General features: G+C 39.6%; 1 protein-coding gene across 1 annotated transcript in view; it reads right to left on the bottom strand.

The window, feature by feature from the left end:
* The window catches only part of actn3b (actinin alpha 3b), an 82,808-nt gene that overhangs the window by 40,558 nt on the left and 16,001 nt on the right, over positions 1-26,249 (bottom strand). The window contains exon 2 of the mRNA XM_056460966.1: positions 1,037-1,151. Coding sequence (XP_056316941.1) covers positions 1,037-1,151 — 115 coding nt within the window. The remainder of the gene's footprint in view (positions 1-1,036; positions 1,152-26,249) is intronic.

Here is a 26,249-nt window from a genome sequence, read left to right as displayed (position 1 = left end):
TAAATAAATAAATAAATAAATAAATAAATAAAAATAAAATAAATAAATAAATAAATAAATAAATAAATAAATAAATAAATAAATAAATAAATAAATAAATAAATAAATAAAATAAAATAAAATAAAATAAAATAAAATAAATAAAGTTAATCCATTCTGGTGAACGTTCAACTTTTAACTTTCTACTAGGGTTGCTCGATATTGGAAAAATGTGGCATTGCGAGGCATTGCGATGTTTTGTTCTGCTGTGGTATGAATATAAGTTTGCCAGATGATTTTAATAGCTCTATTTGGGAAGATTTTGTTAATTTAGATCGACTGGACCGATCTGCAGCGCATCTGCAGAAATTATAATAAATGACAAGCATATAGAGCAATAATAAAAGTTTAAAGACAGTGCTTAATGGTTTTCTGGGGAGTATAACAGTATTCAAGTACAGAAACTGAACAATCCAACCTAAAATAACATGCTGATCATTGTATCATTAAATTAATAAAAGATATATATATATATATATATAAATAAAAAAATAGTGGAGCGGCATGGTGGCTCAGTGGTTAGCACTGTGGCCTCATTGCAAGAAGATCGCTGGTTCGAGTCCCAGTTGGGTTAGTTGGCTTTTCTGTGTGGAGTTTGCATGTTCTTCCCATGTTGGCGTGGGTTTCATGTTTTACACAGTGGCTGGAAGGGCATCCCCTGTGTAAAACATATGCTGGAATAGTTGGCGGTTCATTCCACTGTGGCGACCCCTGATAAAAAAAAGACTAAGCTTAAGGAAAATGAATGAATGAATGGTTTTATCCTTTAATCTTTAATAAACTATGTAATCCTGCAATGTGACTATTGGGAATGAACACATTTGCGATATCGATGCTCAAACTATATATTGTTCAGCCCTAGTTTCTAAGTAAATGTTATAAATTCTATCGATTTGGAATTGAATAGGGGTGTTCAAACTTTATCCACATGACTGTACTTGCAGCTTAAAGGATCAGCAACGAGTGTTTTTATATCAGTATAATGGAGGTGCGTCACCTGAGATGACCTCGAGCAGCAGCATGAGTTTGAGGCCATTCCTGAAATCCTCTTCAATGTTCTCGATCTGAGTTCCCGCTTTACGCAGATGAGAATTACACCACGCCGTGAATGTCTGGGAGGAACAAAAGAAATGCATCAAATCAATACTCATCAATTAGCCTCATATGACACTTAAATGAAAAAAAAAAGGCTTTAAGGAAATGCAACGGATTTCACATGTTTGGATATATTGTGATGAGAATTACTGTATATTCAGGGGTGGAAAAATCTAGCTCAAGTAAAAGTTGCCCAAAAAAATGTAGAGCAAATACAGTAGTTTATATTCTTTATAGCAGTCAATAATAATAATAAATGTTACCTCTCTGGAATATTGGGTTAATATTGAGATAATGTGTCAAAAGACAGTTTAAGTGCATTTAACCCCACCGGTCCGAGCAGGGGTGAACCTGCGATACCGTAATGGGAGACACGGAGACGAAAGATCGCTGGATCACTCCTTGAGATCTGAGGAATGGGGTTTACCATGGGGTTTACCCAATCACCAGCTGGCTTTCACTACATTTGGGCAAATATAAATGTCCAAAACATCATTTAATCCTTTTAGGCCTACTCATGATCCCTTCATCAGCCTACTTATGATGTCCAATACATTGATATTAATATAAAATAGGGCTGCTCGATTATGGGAAAAATCATAATCAGGATTATTTTGGTCATGATTTTAATCACGATTATCAAAATTATTCGCCCTCCTGTGAATTTTTTTTAAATAAACATTTCCCAAATGATGTTTAACAGAGCAAGGAATTTTTCACAGTAATTCCTATAATATTTTTCTTCTGGAGAAAGGCCTATTTGTTTTATTTTGGCTAGAATAAAAGCAGGTTTAAATATTTTGAAACCTATTTTAAGGTCAATATTATTAGCCCCCTTAAGCAATATATATTTTTGATTGTCTGCAAAAGAAATTACTGTTATACAATCACTTGCCTAATTACCCAAATTAAGCCTTTGAGTCACACTTTAATCTGAAAGCTTGTCTCTTAAAAAATATCTAGTCAAATATTATGTGCTGTCATCATAGCAAAGATAAAAGAAATCATTTATTAGAAATGGGTTATTAAATCTATTATGTTTAGAAATGGGTTGAAACAAAATCTTCTTTCCATTAAACAGAAATTGGGGGGAAACGGGGGTTATATAGTTATTTTCCTCAATTTATATAAGGAAAGGGAAATAAAGACAACACAATAAAAATATGAAACAAACTGTGCTTTAAGCATCTTCACTGTAAGAAAAAAACTTTTTCCTAACCTATTTACAGGTTTAAATTTATAAATTGGTCCAGCTGCTGGTGAAAAAGCAATCTGCAATCTATTGAATCTGCTATCTGCAATCTATTGCTTTTCCTGCAGCTCCTGGATGTAATGTCGAATTTTAACAGCCATCTTATGAAGAATCCTTTTTGAAGACAAGAGTCTCGTAGTTTTGGCTTCTGAGTTTCCTACACTCTCTTCAACATATCTCTCATCAAAATACTTCAGTGTGTAATGAGGAGAACATCCATCTTGATTTTGCACAGGTTCTGACCCTTTGAAAAAACATTATATTTGAGAGACCTTCTATATTCCCTTTACTTCCAGTGTGCGATGCAATGAAGTGATGTAAATGTAATTGAGTGACTAGGTGTGTAGGTGCATCCTAAATTGCATACCTATGCACTGTTCTACTCCATTTTATAAAATAATTATTTTAAGTAGTGTATTCACATTGAAATTTCTAAAAAGGTAAATTTTTTTTTCTCAAGGTGAATGCGTACCTTGGCACTAAAGGTCAAACAACAAAAAATAAAGTCAAGAATCTTGGTGTGACTCTGGAGTCAGATCTGAGTTTTAATAGTCATGTCAAAGCAGTCAGTAACTATCATCTCAGAAACATTGCAGGAATTAGATGCTTTGTTTCCATTGAGAAACTTGTTCATGCTTTTATCAGCAGCAGGGTGGATTACTGTAACGGCCTCCTTACTGGCCTTCCCAAAAAGGCAGTCAGACATTTGCAGCTTATCCAGAACGCTGCGGCCAGAATTCTGACCAAAACCAGGAAATCAGAGCACATCACACCTGTCCTCAGGTCTTTACACTGGCTCCCAGTTACATTCAGAATAGATTTTAAAGTATTATTACTGGTCTATAAATCACTAAGTGGCCTAGGAGCTCAATACATTACAGATCTGCTCACTGAATACAAACCTAACAGATCACTCAGATCATTAGGATCAAATAAACTAGAAACTCCAAGAGTTCAGTCAAAGCAGGGTGAATCGGCTTTCAGCTACTAACAGCAACTCGCTGCTGGAATCAGCTTCCAGAAATGATCAGATGTGCTCCAACATTAGGCACATTCACATCAAGACTGAAAACACATCTGTTTAGCTGTGCCTTTACTGAATGAGCACTGTGCTGCAATCCACAGATCCACTATGCCTTTCTTTTCTTTTTCATTCTTTTAAAACCTGTTTTATCACATTTTAATCTGTTTTAATATTTTTTTAATTGCTGTTTTTATTCTCTTATTCTCGTTTCATTTATTCCTGTTAATGTAAAGCACTTTAAATTACCATCGTGTATAAAAAATGCCATATAAATAAACTTATCTTTCCTTTAAATACCAGAATGATGCAGTTATTCAATTAATAAACAGAAGTGCGTAATGTTGAACACTTCCTGCGCTCAATGGCAGCTTTGCTCATGTAGGAAAGAGGAGGAGCTAAGGGGCACTAAAATTGGATTACTTTATTTGCAAGCACAACTTTGGAATGTAAGCAATTATGCTGCCTCCCTATGCTAAACGTGGTTGTATTTAGGTGTCATGACTGGTACTTAGGCATGGGCCGGTATAAGATTCTGACGGTATGATAACCTTGCATAAATATATCACAGTTTCACGGTATTACGATATTGTGATTACTGCTCTAAAATATATTCGTTTTAAATGTCTTTGGCAAAAAACAAAAACATTTTTCCACTTTGAACACAATATATTTTATTTTTTAAAAGATTTATGATATTTTGGAGCAGTAAACATGTCAGGCTGACCTCTGCTGTCTTCATTTGTTTCAAAAACACTGATTTCTTTACAATTTAAAACGGCATCTTTGGATATCTTTTTCTGCCGAAGACACTGTTGTCTAAAAAAATGTATAGATAAATAAATAAATGTAATAAAAAATTCTTACGCATACCTTAGCAACAGTATTACAGAAAATTTTGCCGGTTTCAAAACCTTGACCCTTCCAAACCGCGATATACCTTGAAAACGGTTATCATCCCATGCCTACTGGTACCACTTGGTAATTTTTTTTATCTAATTTGGCAACCATTTAACATCCACTGGTTTAAATTTCCTTTGGTAAAGAAATGTGTGTGTTCCAATTGGTACGACAGTAAATTCATACACTATCCAGTGAAACCTTGATATCTAAACTAGGGCTGTGACGGTAACGGATTTTCTGTTACCGCGGTGATGAAGCAAGAAATCATGCGGTATGTCGGTTAACCGCACATATATATGTTTCCTCTAGGATTTTTTCCAGCTGTGGCGGCAGGCCTTTTTTACACAGATCTACTAACTACCTGTGGCGTTATTTCAATGAAAAATGTCGTGAGCGCAGTATTAGAAGTTGAGATCGCATTTATATAATAGCCTACAGCATGCGGATCTCTGCTTGCGCGCCAATTTTTTCTGCTCGTGCACAAAACTTCTTGCACGCCCCCTCAAATATAAGCCGCTTTAAGAGCGCGCAGATCTTCTTGTGCGCTCTCAAATAAAAGTGTGATTTAGTGCATTAATGTAACAAGTATGTCTCCAATATTTATTAGATTTTCTAGGAATATTTATGAATGCCTCCGGTAATAATGCGTCCTGAAATAAAGTAAAACGGCTATACATTGTGTTTGCTGGCCTCACGCACCTGTCACAGTCAGCCAGTCAGCACGTATTGATTTGAGTTAGTAGGCCTGCTTTATTAAAATAAGCTTAAAATAAAAACAGCCTATGCTGGTTATTAAAAAGGATTCAGTGTTTTCGTTTTGTAATCTAAATTTGTAATTTAAGTGGAAAATACTTAGGTCAGGCCTTTTATTCCTTTTATTTAGTTTATTCTGTTTTTCTATACAATCCTGAAAGATTCACAAGCAAAAATAAATAATAAACTAAAACGGACGGTGATGACGGTAATAACCACATCACCGCGGTTGACATCTCATTATGGCGGTGATGCGGTTATCGTCACACCCCTAATCTAAACAACATTAAAAAACACCGTCAAATCGATATGATGTCAAAACCTTGATGTCCATTATGCCCTTTTGACCACTAAAATAACGACACAAAAAGTATTGTATTCATTCATTCATTTGTCAGCTTGTCAGCTTAGTCCCTTTATTTTTCTGGGGTCGCCACAGTGGAATGAACCGCCAACTCATCCAGCATCTGTTTTATGCAGCGGATGCCCTTCCAGCTGCAACCCATCACTGGGAAACACATACACACTTATTCACACACACATACACTACGGACAATTTAGCCTACCCAATTCACCTGTACCGCATGTTTTTGGACTGTTGGGGAAACCGGAGCACCCGGAGGAAACCCACGCCAACACGAGGAGAACATACAAACTCCACACAGAAATGCTAGCTGACCCGGCCGAGACTCAAACCAGTGACCTTCTTGCTGTGTGGCAACAGTGCTAACCACCGAGCCACCATGTCATTTCTTTTGGGAAAGAAAGTGAACAAGGGAGAGTATATAAACGTAAATTTTTAGGTGAAAGGCCCCTTTATTTTTGCGCTGTCTAACGCGGTGCTCACATCATCATCACCATAGTTAGAATCAACAACGTCATATCTGTATTTCATGGTGCCAAAAAGATCTCAAATGAACTGCAAGTAAAGAAAACACGCAAATAATACAAAAAACACCAGCAAAACGGACACACAAACATATTCTGAAACACATGCAAATACAGAAACACTGCAAATATAGAAAACATCTGCAAATATGCAAAAAACATTGATGAGAATTCTAACACATGCAAAAATAGAAACTGCAAATAGCTAAAGACTTGTTTGGAATTATTCTGTTCATATTCAGGATCATCCCGAGGGTGGCACCACAAACAATTTAATAAATTATTATTATTATTGGACAGAGCCATATGTTAATATATAGGTGAACTATGAATGGCCGCATAGTTTCTGTGATGCAGAAAACTCAAACAGAATTATGGAATTGTAAGAGGCTAAATTATTATATGTGTTTGTTTACATGACAAAACATGTATTTTTGACTCAAGAAGGTCCATACTGGCTCCAAAGGCAGATACTGATAAGATCAGGGCCTGGTCTGTGGACTTTGGGGGTTTTACGATGTGGTCACATGTTGATTGGTCAGTTTGAATGTCTCAGCATTTGGGCTTTAGTCACATGGTCAAGAAAGATACAAAATAGGTGGTAAAACGCTGCTCTGTCTCTTTTCTTTTCCTGGTCGCTTTTCCTGCTCTGCTCCTCTCCTTCTCTGGAGTCTATCTTCTCTGACTTTACTGCTATCAGGATAACTTCTGGGCCTGTTCTCTTTGTCTCTCTCTCCCTCCCCCTGTGTCTCTCCTTCTACCTCTGGTAACTTTAATTTTACATTTAAGCTGGCTACAATTTATATCATATATTTTATCATTTCATATTTGATCATTTTATGCAGTTATTTTGTAACTAATTCAGTTGTAACCATAGAGAATTACTGTCATTAAATCATTTCATTTTCAAGTATTTGTGAATTACTTTTGATTTAACATCAACACTTAATTGCTCCATATTGCAATACAATACAATCACATAATATCAACGCTCTCCCACATTTATAGCTATTAATACTGCCCATTCGGCAGAACTACAGTTCGAACCGCTTGGGTTTAAAACCTATTTTTACAGAATCAAGTCATAAAAATGAATTTTAATGTGCATAACACAGATTGTCACAAGATTCTGACAATTTTGGATCCAATTATTTTCAAAACCAATTTTAACTCATTTATAAATGCCAGTCTTTCGCCATGGTTTCATTAACCGACCAATAAAATGACAGAAACACTTTGTCCACATTTGCATGATCACATTACATTCGTAACATACAAAATTAAGCTATAAACATTGATTCAAAGCTAAAATGATCATGTCACAGAGATCATCTCAGACTGTAAATGCTTAAAAAATTGCTTAATGCAAAATTTAGAGCAGACATATAATAATAGAGAATTTAATGAATCAGGACAGAAACTGTTCTGTCAACACACATCTGGACACTGAAGGCCACCTGACAACGACACACGCAAAACAAGAAAAAGCTACAAGGCAAAAAAATCCGCTATAGAAACGACAATAGCATCACACATTTGTTTTTAATTCAATTCTGTATTGAACCCCTTTAAAATGTGACCACTGCATATTAACTAGGACTGCATAATACTGGGAACATATGCGATGTAAGATTTTGTTGTTGAGTATTGCGCTTACGATATTTCTTACAATATTACTAACTTTAAATAATGCTATTTAATCAGTAACTTAAAAAGTTATTTTATCATTTATTTATGCTTTTTTCGGCTTAGTCCCTTTATTAATCTGGGGTCGCCACAGTGGAATGAACCGCCAACTTATCCAGCATATGTTTTACGCAGTGGATGCCCTTCTAGCTGCAACCCATCACCGGGAAACACCCATACACTCTCATTCACACACATACCGTGTGGACAATTTAGTTTACCCAATTCACCTATACCACATGTGTTTGGACTGTGGGGAAACCGGAGCACCCGGAGGAAATCCACGTGAATCATTTATCATAACTTATTCATCATTTATCTATGTAATGTTCATACTACACAGGTAATATGTATAATTATGAGCTAATTAAATAATTTAAAAAAGACTTTAAAACACCACAAATGGCTGAAAAACAGCCATGATATGGATATTGCATATACTATGATGATAATGTTTTGATATATTGTGCATCCCTAAATTTGACTTTTATTAAATTACTGTAAAATTGTACATAATGACATACCGTTTCTAATATATCAATATGAGATGCTGGTTAGAATAAAAACACCTTGTAATATATACCATCAAAATGGAGTTATGCAATACAGATTAATTAAAACGGAAGCAACAAAATTTGGGAAAAAATAAAAATCATGAAAATAAAATAAATCGTTTGATTTCACACTTGTCATGGATTGGTCAGGCTCTCACGACCCCCACTCACGAAGATCACCATCACCTGACTTCTAATGAGCACACAGCTGCATCACATTCACGAGCACCAGATAAAAGCACAGCACTCCAGTCGCTCATTGTCCGGGCTCGTCTCGACGAAAGCGGACAATTGAGCGACCACTCAGCGTAGTCATCCTCAGCTAAAACAAACGCTTTACTTACCTGTTCTCTTTGTATTCCTCCTAGTCTTCCTGGTCCACCCGAATCGTCCTGTCTTCCAGTCCTTCCAAGTCTGTGTCATCCTCTGTCAGCTGTATCTGGTGTGTGCTGTCCATCCTCGTGTATTCCTGTTACCCAGCCACGGAGGAAAAGACCCCAACATCATTCCTGATCCTCCTGGCTATCCTTCATGTGCTCCTTGTTGTCATTTAATAAACACCCTAACGTTTCCTTACCTCTGTCTCCTGTCCGCTTCATAACAGAAGCCCGGACCAATAACGACGACAACATGAGCACCCCCGATCACTTTCAAGAGCTGGTGGACCAGTTGAAGCGGATTCTACAGCCACCAGCTCCACTTTCCAACGCACCACCAGCACCGAGCACTTCCGCCTCCACAGTTTCTTCTTCGGCCCTTCCTTCCAGTCCCATGGCCCGACCAGCGCCCTACTCAGGCGGAGCGGGGGAGTGCAATGGTTTTCTGTTACAATGTTCCCTCATATTCGAAATGCAACCTTCTCTATATCCCACAGATAAGTCAAAGATCGCCTACATCGTATCACTACTCTCTGGGCCTGCACTTAAATGGGCTGAGACGATCTGGAACCAAGCCGGGCCGGTCATGAATTCCATCACTACCTTCACGGAGTATTTCAAAGAGGTGTTTGGACGTTCTGATGGGGAAGTAGCCGCTGGAGAGCAGCTGTATCATCTAAAGCAAGGTACTCTATCTACACAGGAATATGCTCTCCGGTTTCGCACTCTAGCAGCTGCAAGTGGATGGAATGAGAGATCGTTGTTGACCACGTACCGGCTCGGCTTGGAACCCACTCTCCGAATCCAGCTGGCCACATTAGATGATACTATGGGTCTGGAGAGATTCATCCAACATTCTCTCCGATGTTCCGATCGTCTCCGTTCCTATCAACAGGACACCATCACCCCCTCGTCTGCACTCCTCCAATCGCCTGAGTCAACAGCCTCTCCAGAACCAGAACCCATGATAATAGAGTCTGGAAGACTGACATCAGCGGAACGACAGAGGAGGCTGACCCGGGGTCTGTGTCTATACTGCGGTGTCAGTGGACACACCCGTATGGAGTGTCCCCTTCGTCCCATTCGGACTTCAGTGAGTGTATTCAGTACGAATATTGAACAATGTAAACCACTTACTACCACCGTACAAATAACTACTGCCTCTATTTCTCTCCTTGTCACAGCCCTCATCGACTCCGGGTCAGCAGGGAACTTCATCTCCCAATCCCTCTGTCGTCAACTCCACCTACGTACTGAGGCGTCCTCGCATATATACCAGATACAACCGATAACCCAGTGCACTCGATCTTCGACCCGTATCCATCGACAATGCGAAGACATCCTTCTTCAAGTGGGGTTGTTACATCAAGAGAGGATTCAATTTCTGGTTCTGGAGGGTGCAAATATGGACATCATTCTAGGGCGCCCGTGGCTGGTGAAGCACGATCCCATCATCTCTTGGGGCACAGGAGAGATAAAGAAATGGGGATCTGGATGTACACCTACCTGTTTTCCAAATCTCCCTCTTCAAGGTCGGAACCCCATTTCTTTGTTTACAACATCGGTCGAGAGTCCTCCTGAGAAGCAGTCTATCCACATTCCTAAGGAGTACAGCTCCTTTCATGATGTCTTCTGCCCCAAGAGAGCTTCCCAGCTACCGCCGCATCGGCCATGGGACTGCGCGATCGACCTAGTTCCAGATGCCCAGTTGCCAAGAGGTAGGATCTACCCGCTCTCGCTTCCAGAGAATCAGGCAATGGAAGATTACATAAGGGAGGCTCTGAGTCAGGGGTACATACGTCACTCAAAATCACCAGCCGCCTCAAGCTTCTTCTTTGTGGCCAAGAAGGACGGAGGGCTGCGTCCATGCATCGACTACAGGGTCCTAAATAACGGTACAGTAAAATACCGATATCCCCTTCCTCTGGTACCAGCCGCTTTGGAACAGCTCCGAGAAGCTAAAGTCTTCACTAAATTGGACCTCCGCAGCGCGTATAATCTGATAAGAATACGTGAGGGGGACCAATGGAAGACAGCATTCGTGACCCCTACTGGCCACTATGAATATGAGGTCATGCCTTACGGTCTGGTCAACGCCCCCTCCGTATTCCAAAACTTCATTCATGAAGTCCTCCGGGAGTTTCTTCACCACTTTGTAATAGTGTACATAGATGACATCCTCATTTACTCCCGGAGTGAGGCCGAACATCGCCAACACGTTGCGGAGGTCCTACACACATTGAGAGAACATCACCTCTACCTCAAAGCGGAGAAATGCTCATTCCACCAGAAGTCGATTCATTTCTTGGGATACATCATTGACCAAACCGGTATACGTATGGATGGGAAGAAAATTGAGGCTGTTCTATCCTGGTCAGAACCCACTTCCATTAAGGAGCTCCAGAGGTTTCTTGGGTTTGCTAACTTTTATAGACGGTTTATCAAGGACTACAGCAGGATTACATCACCTCTCACTAATCTCCTCAAGGGTAAACCCAAAGGACTGGAGTGGACCAAAGAAGCAGCCGCAGCCTTCCGCCTTCTTAAGAAGGAGTTCACAAGGGCCCCACTCCTGACTCATCCTGACCCAAATCTTCCTTTCGTGGTGGAAGTGGACGCATCCACCACCGGCGTCGGGGCAGTATTATCCCAACATCATGATACACCGCCCCGACTGCATCCCTGTGCCTATTTCTCTCGGAAGTTGAGCCCGGCGGAGCAGAATTACAGCATAGGAGACAGGGAGCTTCTAGCAATCAAGCTAGCCTTGGAGGAGTGGCGTCACTGGTTGGAGGGAGCCAAACATCCGTTCCAGGTGATCACAGATCACAAAAACCTCCAATATATCAAAGAGGCCAAGAGACTATGTCCACGTCAAGCCAGATGGTCACTTTTCTTCTCACGTTTTGATTTCTCCATTTCCTATCGTCCAGGACCCAAGAATCTAAGAGCAGACGCTCTCTCTCGTTTACACGAGCATCACGATCATGAAGAACTCCCAACGAAGATTCTTCCCGAACACATCTCCATTTGTCCGATCACCTGGAACGCTCCTCCAGTCGTTGCCACTCCGGAAGCCCCTGCTCCGCCGGGATGCCCTCCTCATCGGCAGTTCATACCACCTGAACACCGGGTAGATCTGATCCACTCCTTACATACCTCGCTAGGCACTGGACATCCAGGGATCAACAATACTCTCTCGCTAGTATCCCAACGATTCTGGTGGCCAAACATGGCAAGGGATGTGAGGCAATATGTTCAGGGCTGTAAGGACTGTGCCCAATCCAAGAGCCCACGTCATCTACCCGCTGGAAAGCTCCATCCCTTGCCGATTCCGAACCGTCCCTGGTCACACCTAGGAGTGGACTTTATCACTGACCTCCCCTCGTCAGAAGGTAATACCTGTATTCTAGTCATCGTAGATAGATTCTCAAAGTTTGTCAAACTAATCCCTCTGAAAGGTCTTCCCACAGCCTTTGAAACAGCCGACAATATCTTTAATCAAGTCTTCAGGTCATGTGGTATTCCAGAAGATATTGTGTCGGACAGAGGTCCACAGTTCATCTCACGTCTATGGAAAGCCTTCTTCAAGCTCCTAGGTGTGGCCGTCAGCCTCTCTTCTGGATATCATCCCCAAACCAACGGGCAGACAGAGAGGAAGATTCAGGAGGTGGGACGGTTCCTGAGGACCTTCTGCAGTGGTCACCAGAGCTCCTGGAGCCAGTATTTGGGCTGGGCAGAATATGCCCAAAATTCACTGCGGCAACCCTCCACCGGACTCACGCCATTCCAGTGCGTCCTGGGCTTCCAACCACCGCTCTTTCCCTGGGATGGCGAACCATCTGATGTCCCCGCAGTGGATCACTGGTTCCGGGAGAGCGAGAGAGTCTGGGACGAGGCTCATCAACATCTGCAGAGAGCAGTCCGTCGAAGCAAGGTAACCGCCGATAGAAGAAGGTCTGAAGAACCCAGATACACACCCGGACAAAAGGTGTGGCTATCCACCCGGGACATACGCATGCGACTGCCCTCTCGCAAGTTAAGTCCCCGATTTGTTGGTCCCTTCACCATCGTGGAACAGGTTAACCCCGTCACCTACAAACTACAATTACCCTCTCACTACCGTATTCACCCTACATTCCACGTATCACTCCTGAAACCCTATCACGATCCTGTTCTTCCCTCCACAGAGCCTGACCACGAAGAGGAACCCCCTCCTCCACTGCTCCTAGAAGAAGGAGCCGTCTACGCAGTGAAGGAGATCTTGCGTTCCCGACGTCGTGGTGGCCAGTTGGAGTACCTGGTGGACTGGGAAGGGTACGGCCCCGAAGAAAGGACATGGGTTCCCAGAGCTGATATTCTCGATCCTAGTCTCATGGTGGAGTTTCATGAGAGCCACCCTGAGTTCCCAGCGCCTAGAGGCAGAGGGAGACCACCACGGCGTCGGAGGTGTCGGCCCTCAGGAGCGGGCCCTGGGGAGGGGGGTACTGTCATGGATTGGTCAGGCTCTCACGACCCCCACTCACGAAGATCACCATCACCTGACTTCTAATGAGCACACAGCTGCATCACATTCACGAGCACCAGATAAAAGCACAGCACTCCAGTCGCTCATTGTCCGGGCTCGTCTCGACGAAAGCGGACAATTGAGCGACCACTCAGCGTAGTCATCCTCAGCTAAAACAAACGCTTTACTTACCTGTTCTCTTTGTATTCCTCCTAGTCTTCCTGGTCCACCCGAATCGTCCTGTCTTCCAGTCCTTCCAAGTCTGTGTCATCCTCTGTCAGCTGTATCTGGTGTGTGCTGTCCATCCTCGTGTATTCCTGTTACCCAGCCACGGAGGAAAAGACCCCAACATCATTCCTGATCCTCCTGGCTATCCTTCATGTGCTCCTTGTTGTCATTTAATAAACACCCTAACGTTTCCTTACCTCTGTCTCCTGTCCGCTTCATAACAACACTGAATATATATATTTTTTTTGTTCTAACCAACACCTCCTATTGATATATTAGAAACAGTTTCTTTTTCTCACAGCTGAACAACAGAAAACTGACAATGATCACCTCAGGTACACCTCATGTGCTTTATTCAGTGTTAAATGCTAGTAATGTGAGTTTGAACGCAATTTTACGTGACATTTATTGCCACGTATTTACTGAAAGCAGCAGCAGATAAATGTAATTAATACATATTAAACCTCTTTAACATTATTAAATGTACATGCTGAATCACTGATATGTGTTGGGGTAACAGTTCTAAAGTTCAATTTTAGATCTGAGGTGAACATAAACCTTAGCATGTCGCTGGAGTGCAGTGAGTGCACTATTCTGTGCTATTTTTAAATCTCTGTTGTGCTTTGTCTTGTGCAAACAGCCAAATTGCTTATCACATGCGTATCTTATCACGTAGTGTGTGGTTGGGAGACAGGTTTACATAATATTTACAATATTTACTACTTAATAACCACCTCATGTGAAACTCTGAGTCTGCGCCTCATTTTTTGGGTCTGCTACTGTCCACCGGAGGTCACAATTCAGTCACGGATGCATGCTTTGAGAGTCATTCTGACAACCCAGGGTGCTAAAATATATTTGGCTAAACTGGCAGTGGGCGGTATAAAAATGACCAAAACAAAGACAGTCGTTCCGGCATGTAACACACATTTTCAAAGCAGAATATCTGACTTTAGCATTGTTTTTCAGATAAACAAGAATGTTCACAGCATGTTTCTCAAATATCTGCAAACATATTATGGTATTTTAATGCTTTAGACAAGTCACAAACTTACATACAGCACCTTTAAAGTCAAAATTAAGTGAGTTTCTACCTAAAACAACAATAATCTACCAGTCGGGTAAGCAAAATAATCTAAAGACAAGTTTACTTTGCTTAGCCCATACACTGACGGATAATTTAGCTTGTTTCATGGAGAGAAAAAAAATGTATATTGACCTTTTGTCTATAAAATGCTTTTTGATTTAAGACATTTTAGACATTTACACTCCACTAGGCCAGGGCCCTAACTAGGGACCTTTTAGAGAACCTTAAAATAAAATTAGAGACGTAGAGATCGGGGGAAATGGAAAGGTCAAAAAGTAGCAGACGAGGAAGGCTGGAAGGAAGCGCTGATGGAGGAGGGTGATGGTGTCTAAATGTGGATGTTACAGGACACCGACACAGCTGAGAGAAAGAGAGCGAGAAGAGAAAGAGAGATTCCTGTCGAGCGAAGAGACACAACACGAGTTTCTAGATCACCTCAGCGCTTCGTCATTCCCTGCACAGAGCTTTCCGATATCAAATCCAAGCAAACGCTCCTCACCAACGACCACACTGTGGAAAACACCCCTAAAAATGACACAAGCCACCAATAATGTAACCCTGAGCCTTTAAATAACAGCCCTCGGTGCGGTGAGCACAGCTGCCACAATTTATTTCCCAGAGTCCACCTGTTATGGCATGTGTGTGCATTTGCCTTGCATTTCTTACACTGTGGGTACCAAATGTCCCCACAAGTATAGCAATACCAGTACATTTTTACCTTTTTTTTCCTGAGAGAGTTGGTTTAAGGGAAGGGGAAGAGAATATACAGTCTGTACAGTAGAAACTCCATTATGTCAGTTGGGAAGTCCCCATAAAGATAGCTGTACCAGTGTGTGCGTGTCGATCTTTAAACGTGAGGTAATGTAGACTGAGTGGAGATGTCTGTCTTCTCCAAACCCCAGTGGACGGCTAGGGGAAGCCCTTTAATAGGTGACCTTTCAAACCAAATGAAGACTGACCTCCAGGGTCAAAACTCCGCTGCTATTTTAGTTCAGAAAAACTCTCAGATCCCCAAATCACGCTGAGAATGAGGCTCAGTCAATGTGAACACTTTAGGATAGGGCCGATTTGATTTGTTGCATCATATTGTTTCACTGCTTATTTGAGATGTTGTACATAGAAATAATAATAAATGGCTGAAAGATGACTGCATCGTGGTTTAGTGGTTAGCACTGTCGCCTCATAGCAAGAAGGTTGCTGGTTTGAGTCCCTGCTGGGCAAGTTGCCATTTCTGTGTGGAGTTTGCATGTTCTCCCCGTGTTGGTGTGGGTTTCCTCCGGGTGCTCCGGTTTCCCCAACAGTCCAAACACATGCGCTATAGGTGAACTGGATGAACTAAATTGGCCATAATGTGGGTGAATGTCAGAGTGTATAGGTGTTTCCCAGTACTGGGTTGCAGCTGGAAGGGCATCCGCTGTGTAAAGCATATGCTGGAATAGTTGGCGGTTCATTCCGCTGTGGCGACCTCTGATAAATCAGAGACTAAGCCGAAGGAAAATGAGTAAATGTATGAATTAATGGCTCATAGATGAACCGATACAATATCTTTTTTTAAAACCATGATTAATTTAACAATAGTTTTATAATAATACTATCGGACATATTTAGAATGACTAAATATTAAAGCATCACAGTGCAGCTTTATCAAAAATTTATCAATGAATTAATTGTTATTTTTCATTGTTTACTGTTCCCCTGTCTATTAAAGCACCAGGTTTTATGCATTTGTCTGTTAATCACTTAAAATCTGTTATGAACCGCACAGTGGGTGTATGTTCTCTCTCTCTCTACCGGCCCTTTCATTTTTACAGGTACCGCCTACTTCGAAGCACTATTGGTTGACAGGACTGTCAATCTAAATCAACCGTGTGATGACGACTTCTCTCTCTGCCAATCACGCTTGTTGCAGAGCCCTTTAAATAGGAAGCGGCAACGGGAAGAGATCCGTTCATATGCATAGTATTCAAGGATGTGTGGGTGTTATTAGGAATAAGTTTGGAAATAGAAGGAATGATGTGGTGATAACTAGGTTGCGTGTTGGTCATTGTTTGCTAAACCAGTGTAAGTTTAGAATAGGAAAGCATGAGACAGGCTGCTGTGACAAATGTGGGGAAATAGAAACATTAGAACATGTAATTAAAGAATGTGTTGCATATGAAAAACAGAGAAGTCAATTAATTAAAGGATTAAACATTTACGGGATAAATAATCTGTCATTTCAGACATTATTAGGGAATGGTGCAAATCAAGGTAAAATAATACTCCAATTAATTAATTACTTAAAAGAAACAAAATTGATTAATAGAATTTGAGGATAGTTTAGCAAAATAAAGAAATTGTAAATGTATTTAGATTTTAAACTTTAAATTTGATTTATTTAATTACATTTTTTTTTTTTTCCCTCCTATCTTCTTCCTGTTCCCTCTTCCCTCTGGTAATCTCATTCCCTCCATTCGTATATATAATCTTTTGTTCCCATGCTTTTTCCTACATTATGCGCTCCACACTCCTATCCAGTAGGTGGCGGGAATGCACCATGTAAGTTGGTCTGCCAACCGCCATTAACCCCACAAGAAGAAGAAGAAGAGATCAGCTGCTGCTATTGTTGTTTTAGCTTGCTGTCTGTTTGGTGGTGTCCGTTTGTTTTGTAGCTGTTACGGATGTTGACTGTGAGTGAGATTTACTGATGTTAACTTTGAGTGAGATTTGTTTGAGAGTTTTGATGTGTGTTTTTACATCTTTAGCCCGCTAATGCTCCATTAAAAATCCTTCTGTGACTTATGACAAGGGAGATCTGGAACAGCATAGTAAATCACGTGACATACATACTTTGCACGCAGGATTATTGATGTATAGACACACTAGTTAGCGAAGTGCGCTAATTTTGTATTTCTATTTTTCAGATTAGAGTAAGTTCAGGGCGCTTTTGGCGCTGGAGACTTTTCTATTCATATTGTTTTCTTATTTAGTGGTTTGGGGAGGAGTTTAAGGGAATATTTTTGTTATATTTATTTCTTTGATTTTGCTAGCGCAACTTCAGTTTCCTCTCCCGGGTTTATCTTGGTTCTTTTCAACTTCATCTTATTGTTTATATATATATATATATATATATATATATATATATATATATATATATATATATATATATATATATATTGTAAATACAGTGGGAGCAATAAATCTTTTGCGGTGCTAATTTGTTGTTGTGTCTTCTCTTGCCATTTTAATCTCCAGTTTATACTTTGGTCATCTTTATGTTACTCCTTTTAATTCCCTAGACATATTTTCATCAAGGATCGTAACAAAATCCAATTCAGTATGATCACTTATTTTTTTCTAAATTTGTATAAGTACAGGAGGACAGACGAGAACATTTTTACACACATATTTTACAGTGAATTTCAATATTTCACTTATAATTTGACATTTTATTTACACAAAAGCTTTTTTTATTAAATTTTAAATAAATATGTATTTTTTAATAATAACTGATTTATTTCATCTTTGCCATGATGACAGAACATAATATTTCAAGACACTAGTATTCAGCTTAAAGTGACATTTAAAGGCTTGATTAGGTTAATTAGGCAGGTTAGGGTAATTAGGCAAGTCATTGTATAACAGTGGTTTGTTCTGTAGACAATCAAAACAGATATTTCTTAAGAGGGCTAATAATATTGACCTTAAAATGTTTTATTAAAAATTATTTATTCTAGCCAAAATAAAACAAATAAGAAACATATATTATAGGAAATACTGTGAAAACGTCCTTGCTCTGTTAAACGTCATTTTGGAAATATTTGAAAAAGAAAAGAAAAATCACAGGAGAGCTAATAATTTTGACCTCAACTGCACCTCAATCAACAAATAAGTTGATGGTTCAATTATTTTATTATGCGCATACAAATATTCTGGCTGACTGATATTACGCAAAAATTATCAAACCTTATTGACCAAGTATTCCACTGACTACGCATTAAACTGCAATAAATTGGTAAACAGCATTGGAGGCCTGCAGGCAGTATGTATATAGGCCTGTTACGATATCTATTTTTTTTGTCGTAAATACATTGCACCAAAATTTATTGTGATAAACAATATTATTGTTATTTTAAGACCATATAATATATAATGCCAGAATGACAATATAATATCACAATACAAGTACACTCTTCCAGAGAACACATCATATTTTATTCTTAAAAATACTTCATTTAATTATAGTCAGTTTAATAATGAGGTATTGGAATCAGAATATGAAAACGCATATCCTAAATAAATAAGGCAAGGCAAGTTTACTTATATAGCACATTTCATACACAAATAATAATAAACGTTAACACAAAACTGCAAGGTAAAAAAGTAACAGAAGCTGTGATATCTGCTGTCAAATCTATTTTCAGCTGTCAGACACACACATGAAAATATACTATAGTAGGCATGGGTCGGTATGAGATTCTGACGGTATAATAACCTTGGATTAACAAATCATGGTTTCACGGTATTGAGCTTACTTCTCTACATTATATTATTTTTAAATGTCTGATAAAAAACTAAAACTTTTTTCCCCATTTGAAAACAATATATTTTATTTTTTGAAAGATTTATGATATTTTGGAGCACTCATGTCAGGCTAAATAATTGCAATGAATTATTGACTTCCTCTGACTTCATTATTTTTAAAAACACTAATTTTTAATTTCTTTAAAATTTCTTCTTTTACAGAAACTGCATTAGTGAAAATAACCAACGATTTACTCTTAGCTGCTGACCAAGGGTGCATCTCGCTATTAGTTCTACTCGATCTTAGTGCGGCATTTGACACCATTGACCATGGTATCCTTATTAATCGCTTAAAGTCTACAGGTGTCCAGGGACAGGCCCTACAATGGTTTAAGTCATACTTATCTGACCGTTACCAGTTTGTAAATATAAATGGACAGCCTTCACAAATCAGCCCAGTAAAATACGGGGTGCCTCAAGGATCAGTTTTAGGCCCTTTACTGTTTACAATATACATGCTACCCCTGGGAGACATCATTAGAAGACATGGGATCAGCTTTCACTGCTATGCAGATGATACTCAATTATATATTTCAACTAAACCTGACGAGACGTCTAATCTGTCCAAGCTAACTGAGTGTATTAAAGATGTTAAAGACTGGATGACCAACAATTATCTTCTCTTAAACTCAGACAAAACAGAATTATTACTTATTGGGCCTAAATCCTGTACACAGCAGATCTCACAACTCGATCTACAATTAGAGGGATACAAAGTTAGCGTTAGCTCTACTATAAAAGATCTGGGTGTCATATTAGACAGTAATTTAACTTTTAAAAATCATATTTCCCATGTCACAAAAACTGCTTTCTTTCATCTGAGAAATATAGCTAAGTTACGAAGTATGCTATCCATCTCAGATACAGAAAAGCTAGTCCATGCTTTTATGACTTCTAGGCTGGACTACTGTAATGCTCTGTTTGCTGGCTGCCCAGCATCCTCTATTAACAAACTTCAATTAGTACAAAATGCAGCTGCCAGAGTTCTAACCAGGTCTAGAAAATTTGATCACATCACCCCAATTTTATCCTCCTTACACTGGCTGCCTGTTAAGTTTCGTATTGAATTTAAAATATTGCTTCTTACATATAAAGCTTTAAATAATCTAGCTCCTGCTTATCTAACCAATCTTCTGTCTCGCTACAATCCAACTCGCTCTTTAAGATCTCAAAACTCAGGACTTCTGGTAGTACCTAGAATAGCAAAGTCGAGTAAAGGAGGTCGAGCCTTCTCATTTATAGCTCCTAAACTCTGGAATAGCCTTCCTGATAACGTCCGAGGCTCAGACACACTCTCCCAATTCAAAACTAGATTAAAGACCTATCTGTTCAGTAAAGCATACACTTAGTGCACCACTTAGGGGGCTTCCACACAGGTTATGCATCTTGCTGATATACACTGTGAACATCAGCTACGCTAATTATTTTCTTTATTCTCCATTTCCACCTGGGGATACTCTTCCCGAGGCCCTCAGACTATGCAGAGTCACTGATTCGATCCAAGACCAACGACGAGATGATCCCAAGGTTTCCATATCCTGGACCAGGCCGAATCCTGAGCAGCTACTGCGATGGTCATGGAAGAGTGGAGAACATGAGACTGTTTCCTATGACGCTCCAGAGACAGACGAGTCTTCGCTGAGGCCAGCTTCCAGCCTCCGCCACTGAGACTGCAGCTCTGCACAAGACGTTTGGCCAGCGGAGAAATTAAAATGGTCGTGCCCAACTGAGCCTGGTTTCTCTCAAGGTTTTTTTTCTTCACTTCCGCCTTTAGTGAAGTTTTTTTTCCCTCTCCGCTGTCGCCACTGGCTTGCATGGTTCGGGATCTGTAGAGCTGCGCATCGTTGGATTTGCTCTTCAGTGTTTGGACTCTCAGTAGTGATTATTAAACCACACTGAACTGAGCTAAACTGAACTGAACTTAAACACTACAAACTTAACTACACTGTTCCTATTTACTGTGACCTTTTATGTGAAGCTGCTTTGACACAATCTACATTGTATAAGCGCTATACAAATAAAGGTGAATTGAATTGAATAAAATTTAAAACAGCATCTTTGGATATTTTTTTCTGCTGAAGATACTGTTGTCCTAAAAAACATTTTTAAAAAAATAAAATCTTATATACCTTATATATACGGTATATCAGAAAATTTTGGCGGTTTTAAAACCTTGACTTTCCAAACCGCGGTATACCTTGAAAACAGTTATCGTCCCATGCCTATACTATAGTAATTCATAGTAAATACTAGAGTGTTTTTAACCATACTGACACCTCCAATAGAGATAGAGATGTTCAATCAGCTAAAATGTTGCTAGAATTGTTTTTATGTATGGGTGACTTATATTGCATCAACAAAAATGCAAGTCATGTTCATGTGTTGTGTGATGAGTCCATATATTGATTATTGTGACACGCTTACTTGATACACACTTTGCGTGATATAAACCATTGTTCATTAGATCAAATGGTTCTATTATTAACTTTTATAATGCGCTCATGTGCTACATTGTGGTTACTGTAAATAAAACAGATCAACAACACATTCATAAAGGCTGCACAAATGCAATGGACAAATCAAGCTTAACACACACGCACGCATTCATGCACGCACTTTTACAGAAATCTTTATAATTTTTACAACATACAGACTGTTTGTTACATACCCTATACATAAACCAACCCTCGCAGAAAACAATCTGCATGTTTACATTAATAAAATACTTAATTCTGTATGATTTATGAACCTTTTCTTTCCATTATGGGGACCAAAAAAATGACACAACATGGTCCAAACTTACTAGTATTGCTATACTTATGGGGACATGTGATTAGGGATGCACCAATACCATTTTTTGGGAAGTGATCTGATCTCAATACCAAAATTCTGAGTATTGATCGAGACAGATCCGATCCCGATACTGTGCTGTTTTTTGGGGGGTTTTTTCTAAGTATAAAGCAGTTTCTATAGTTCTGGTGCTAAACTTAAATAATATATCTTCTTTAGTAAAAATAACAGACCTATAGGCCGACTGTATATGACAGACGGCACAATCTAACTAAAACATGACGTGTGCTGTAAACTAGGCTACATTACTTGAGCATTCATTATGACATTGATCTGTTGTGGTCCAGCTTATGTTTCCTTTTTTAATATTAAGATTTTTCTTTAAAATCTGTAATAGGCTACCATTATTGACCCTAATCGTTGGTAAAAATAACCTGCCTTTCAGCAAAGCCTGATATTTTCATGCAGGTTTGACGCAGACTAAACTAAATTGTCTGAGGTCAGTTTTACTTAATAATCCCTCGCCAAATCTTGCCGTGAGTGAGTGAGATGGAGAAAGTTCAAAACAAGGTCCGCTTATATGCTTCAGCGCCAAAACACAAACTGGTTTGTTAAATAAAACGTTGATAGAAATAAAATGACAGTAAAATATATACACAGTTTTAGAGTGGCCTATATTAGGCTAAATCATTTTCTGTTAATGACAATCCATATTGCGCCCGTCAGTTTCACTTTTATTTAGTCAACTACTTTGACCACAATGAGCCAGGCTTTACACATATATTTCACGACGCAGGTGTCTGTGATCCTTTAAGGTAATCAAAAATCACTGTTTACATGGTAGTCTAGACTCTTAATCCAAGTACTGGTGTCAACGTTGGTGTATTGGAGCATTGGTGTCAACGTAGGTACTCATTGAAAGTGCCAGAAAATGTCGCAAGCTTTCAGAGACAGTGCATTCCTCTGCCATTAAGTTGATTCCAAGAGCCCTCAAACGTGTCATTAAATTTGACATGTTTCCCCCTTTCACGCAACTTTTGTAAAGCATCACGTCGCTGTGTCAGAATCCTTGCTTGTACAATATGCTTTAGAACGCTTAGTTCAAGCAAATTTGATGAACGCGATCATGCGCCAACTGAAGAGAGTCGACTTTACAAACTATTCGCAGCACTTAATTGGGTCCCCTCTGAGGAATAAACTCAGTCGTCAGGATGAGAGATCAGAAACTCATCGTGAGAATAATTTTACGAAGCGGAGCATGTCCCGTCTGCGCAGCCGGTGCGTGCATGAAGCGCTTGATGCATCGGACACACAGCGCGCAGCTCTCAGATATCTGCGGATACTTCCAAAAGAGCAGCTCAAAGGGAGGAAATCAGTGCGTTGAGGATCTGTCCAATGTATTATTAAGCCTAGGGCTGCACGATTCTGGCTAAAATGTGAATCACAATTTTTTTTGCTTAAAATCAAGATTCTATGAATGTAATATAAAGGTTGATATGAGTAGGCTATTATTATTGTTAATTCTCAACTGTATGGTAAAATAACACTAATAATATTAGGCCTGTGTGTAGGTCTACTGTTGCTTAAAATGCAACATTTTGTATAGTCATTATGGTGGACTTGAACAGACTTTCAATATGTCCTGTTTGTTAATTCACAGTAAAATGATGACATCAGAATACAACAATTCATAATTATAAAGTTGATTTATTATGTCTGAGAGATATGCTTGTCATTTGTCCTTGACAACATTATCAGGCCATTTGTTTTCACTGGTAAAATGAGACTTTTTTTCATTATCAGATTCCCTCCTGCATTATATTTAACATTATATAGGCTAGAGTAGTTATACTGAAACAGTAAACATTTATTTTCATACACAACACTTTGTGTTCGCTATGAAAGAAAAAACGTATCAAATGTTTGTCGTAATCATAACTTTAATATGCGTTATGATCATATGATGTGCGCGCCGGCTTCACTTTCACTTCCGAGTGCGGCTCATGGCTGCCGTCACTCTGAGAAAAAAAACACACACATGCAAATCATTCTTTCAGGTCGGCGCTCAAACGATCGCTCTGTGCAACAAACTGAATGTTATTTATAACTTTATTACCTGTTATTCACAGCCTATGCAGGTTGTGTTCACTAAAGTAGTCATCATTGGCATGCACGCGCGCGTTCTCTGAAGTAAACAAACAGCTGGTGGTCAGCTTAAGTGTGATTTTGCGGCCTTGAATACATCATAACATTTAGACAGAAATTACATTTCTGAATACCTTATGAATACAGTGTGTGACACTATTAATGCCGTCTGAAGGTGTCTATGTTGCTGTGAAGACTTGTGCGGCCGCCTTTACTGTTCTCTCCTGACCTTGAAAGTATAATTGGCTGAATCGCAGAAAAGCTGATTTAAGATCGTGATCTTTTTTTTGATTAATCATGCAGCCCTAATTGAACCTTTTAGAATTCAAAATTCCAGGTAGATCTACTTTGTGTGTGAAGAGCAGGTAATAAAGCTCTCTACTCCAGTGTTGCCAATGCGATCTACTGATCTAACAGACACAGCGCAACATGATTTAGAAACAGCAATGAACTCCTTGTTGCAGGTCAAAATGAAGCCATTTAATGCAAAACTAAATGCATTTCTCCACTGATTATTTATATTAACAGGAAGAAATAGTCTTGGAGAAGGTTTTTCGTGTTATGAATGCAACATGCAGTTTGAATTGTGAATGAATGGAGAATGATTGACAGGCGCAGCGGAGGGAAGCGCTGAACTGAACATGAATTTAACCACATGAATATTCATCTGTGTTTCACATTATACTATAGAATGGCTTCAGATCATTTAGGATGTAGTAGCCTACATGACAACTTTCTAGTGCCTTATAATAGGCTACCTTCATGGCTTAGTTAGCTTATAAACACAGAATATAACGCACGCGCAAGATCGGATTTGGATCTGTATCAGCTGGCCGATACCTGATCCAGCAAAAATATGCTGTATCGAACCGATATCCGATCAAAGTATCAGGATCGGTGCGTCCCTACATGTAATCCCCACAATGTAAGAAATACCAGGTACACATGCACCTCATGATTTTTCCAAGAAGGATGCGATCCTGGATTAACATCTATGTTGATCCCGGAACATAATTTTTGTTGGAAAATGTAATCCATACCTATTCCCTACCCCTAAACCCCACCATTACTGTAAATTATTCCCAAAATCAGAGGGGAATAATAGTTGGATAACAATCATGTAGAAGTGCACAAACCTAACCGTGACATAAACTTAACATAAATGGTTAACATATCCCTTAATTCTGATTGGCTGATTGGAATGTTGTTCCAGGATCAACCCCGATGTTAATCCTAGAACATGTCCTACTTGGTGAAATCAGGTTAGCGTGTACACACACACACACACACACACACACACACATAGAGAGACACAAACAGAGATGCAGACACACAGGTATTTTCGCCTAATGCCTCTACTGGGAACAAATTATCACCTTACCAAAGCAAAGTTGAAAAAAAGCTCATGGTAATTGTGGATAAACAAAGTAGCCAAGGTTGTATTAATAGCTTGCCATTTGTCTGGACGGCTGCCATTCATTCTCCTGCTCATTCTTTCGCTCACACAAACACACACACACACACACACACACACACACTCGCTAAATGGAGATGATTGTCAATACAATGATGAGAACGCAAACCACGCTGCGGGAGACAACGCAACAGTTCCCTCGGCCTGACCACTGCTGACCTTCCACATACACAACCACTGATTTCAGACATTTCACAGGCAGCTACTACATGACAAACACTTCTCAGGCCCTTTTTACTAGTGGTGTAGCGGATCACGAATCTCATGACTGGAATCACACAGCGGTTTTTGGATCACGGACCAGACCATTTTGCGGGGAGGGGACAAATAGCATTTGCTTTCAATGTATTATTAATTGCTACAACTTTCAACAGTGTCAAGTTGGATTAAACAGTGATTTTAATCGTCACCATAAACAACATGTTTATATCTGAACTATAAACTGTACCTCTGTGATATTTGATTGTTTGTAACTAAGGCCCTGTTACATGGCCAGTTAAAGGTGACCCGATTCTGATTTTTTTGCTCATATGTGACACAGATTGGATCTGTTTTATGACCATGTAAACACAAAAAACCCCACATGCATTCGGATATTCAGAGATCGGTTTCAGGCCTCGTTCATGTATGGAAATATATCAGATATAAATCGAATATGCGACAATGCGATTCAGTCACCACAATTTGCTCCCACCAGACCTGAGATCTCTCTCATACCCACAGATTCCTCTGAATGGTGGAGGACACCATATATAAACCATAGGAGCAAGCTGCAATGATGGCCCCTTCCCTCTTCCTCCGCCTCAAAATCTTATTTTAAAGTTGGGCGAACTAAAAGCAAGACAATTTCTTCCATCGTGGCTAGTGTGGCGCAGATGCTAGAACCT

This window comes from Danio aesculapii, chromosome 7 (genome assembly GCF_903798145.1).
Source record: "Danio aesculapii chromosome 7, fDanAes4.1, whole genome shotgun sequence".
In the NCBI taxonomy this organism is placed as follows: Eukaryota; Metazoa; Chordata; class Actinopteri; order Cypriniformes; family Danionidae; genus Danio; species Danio aesculapii.
The sequence above is the reverse complement of the archived record's forward strand: the minus strand, read 5'-3'. Positions and strand labels throughout refer to the sequence as shown.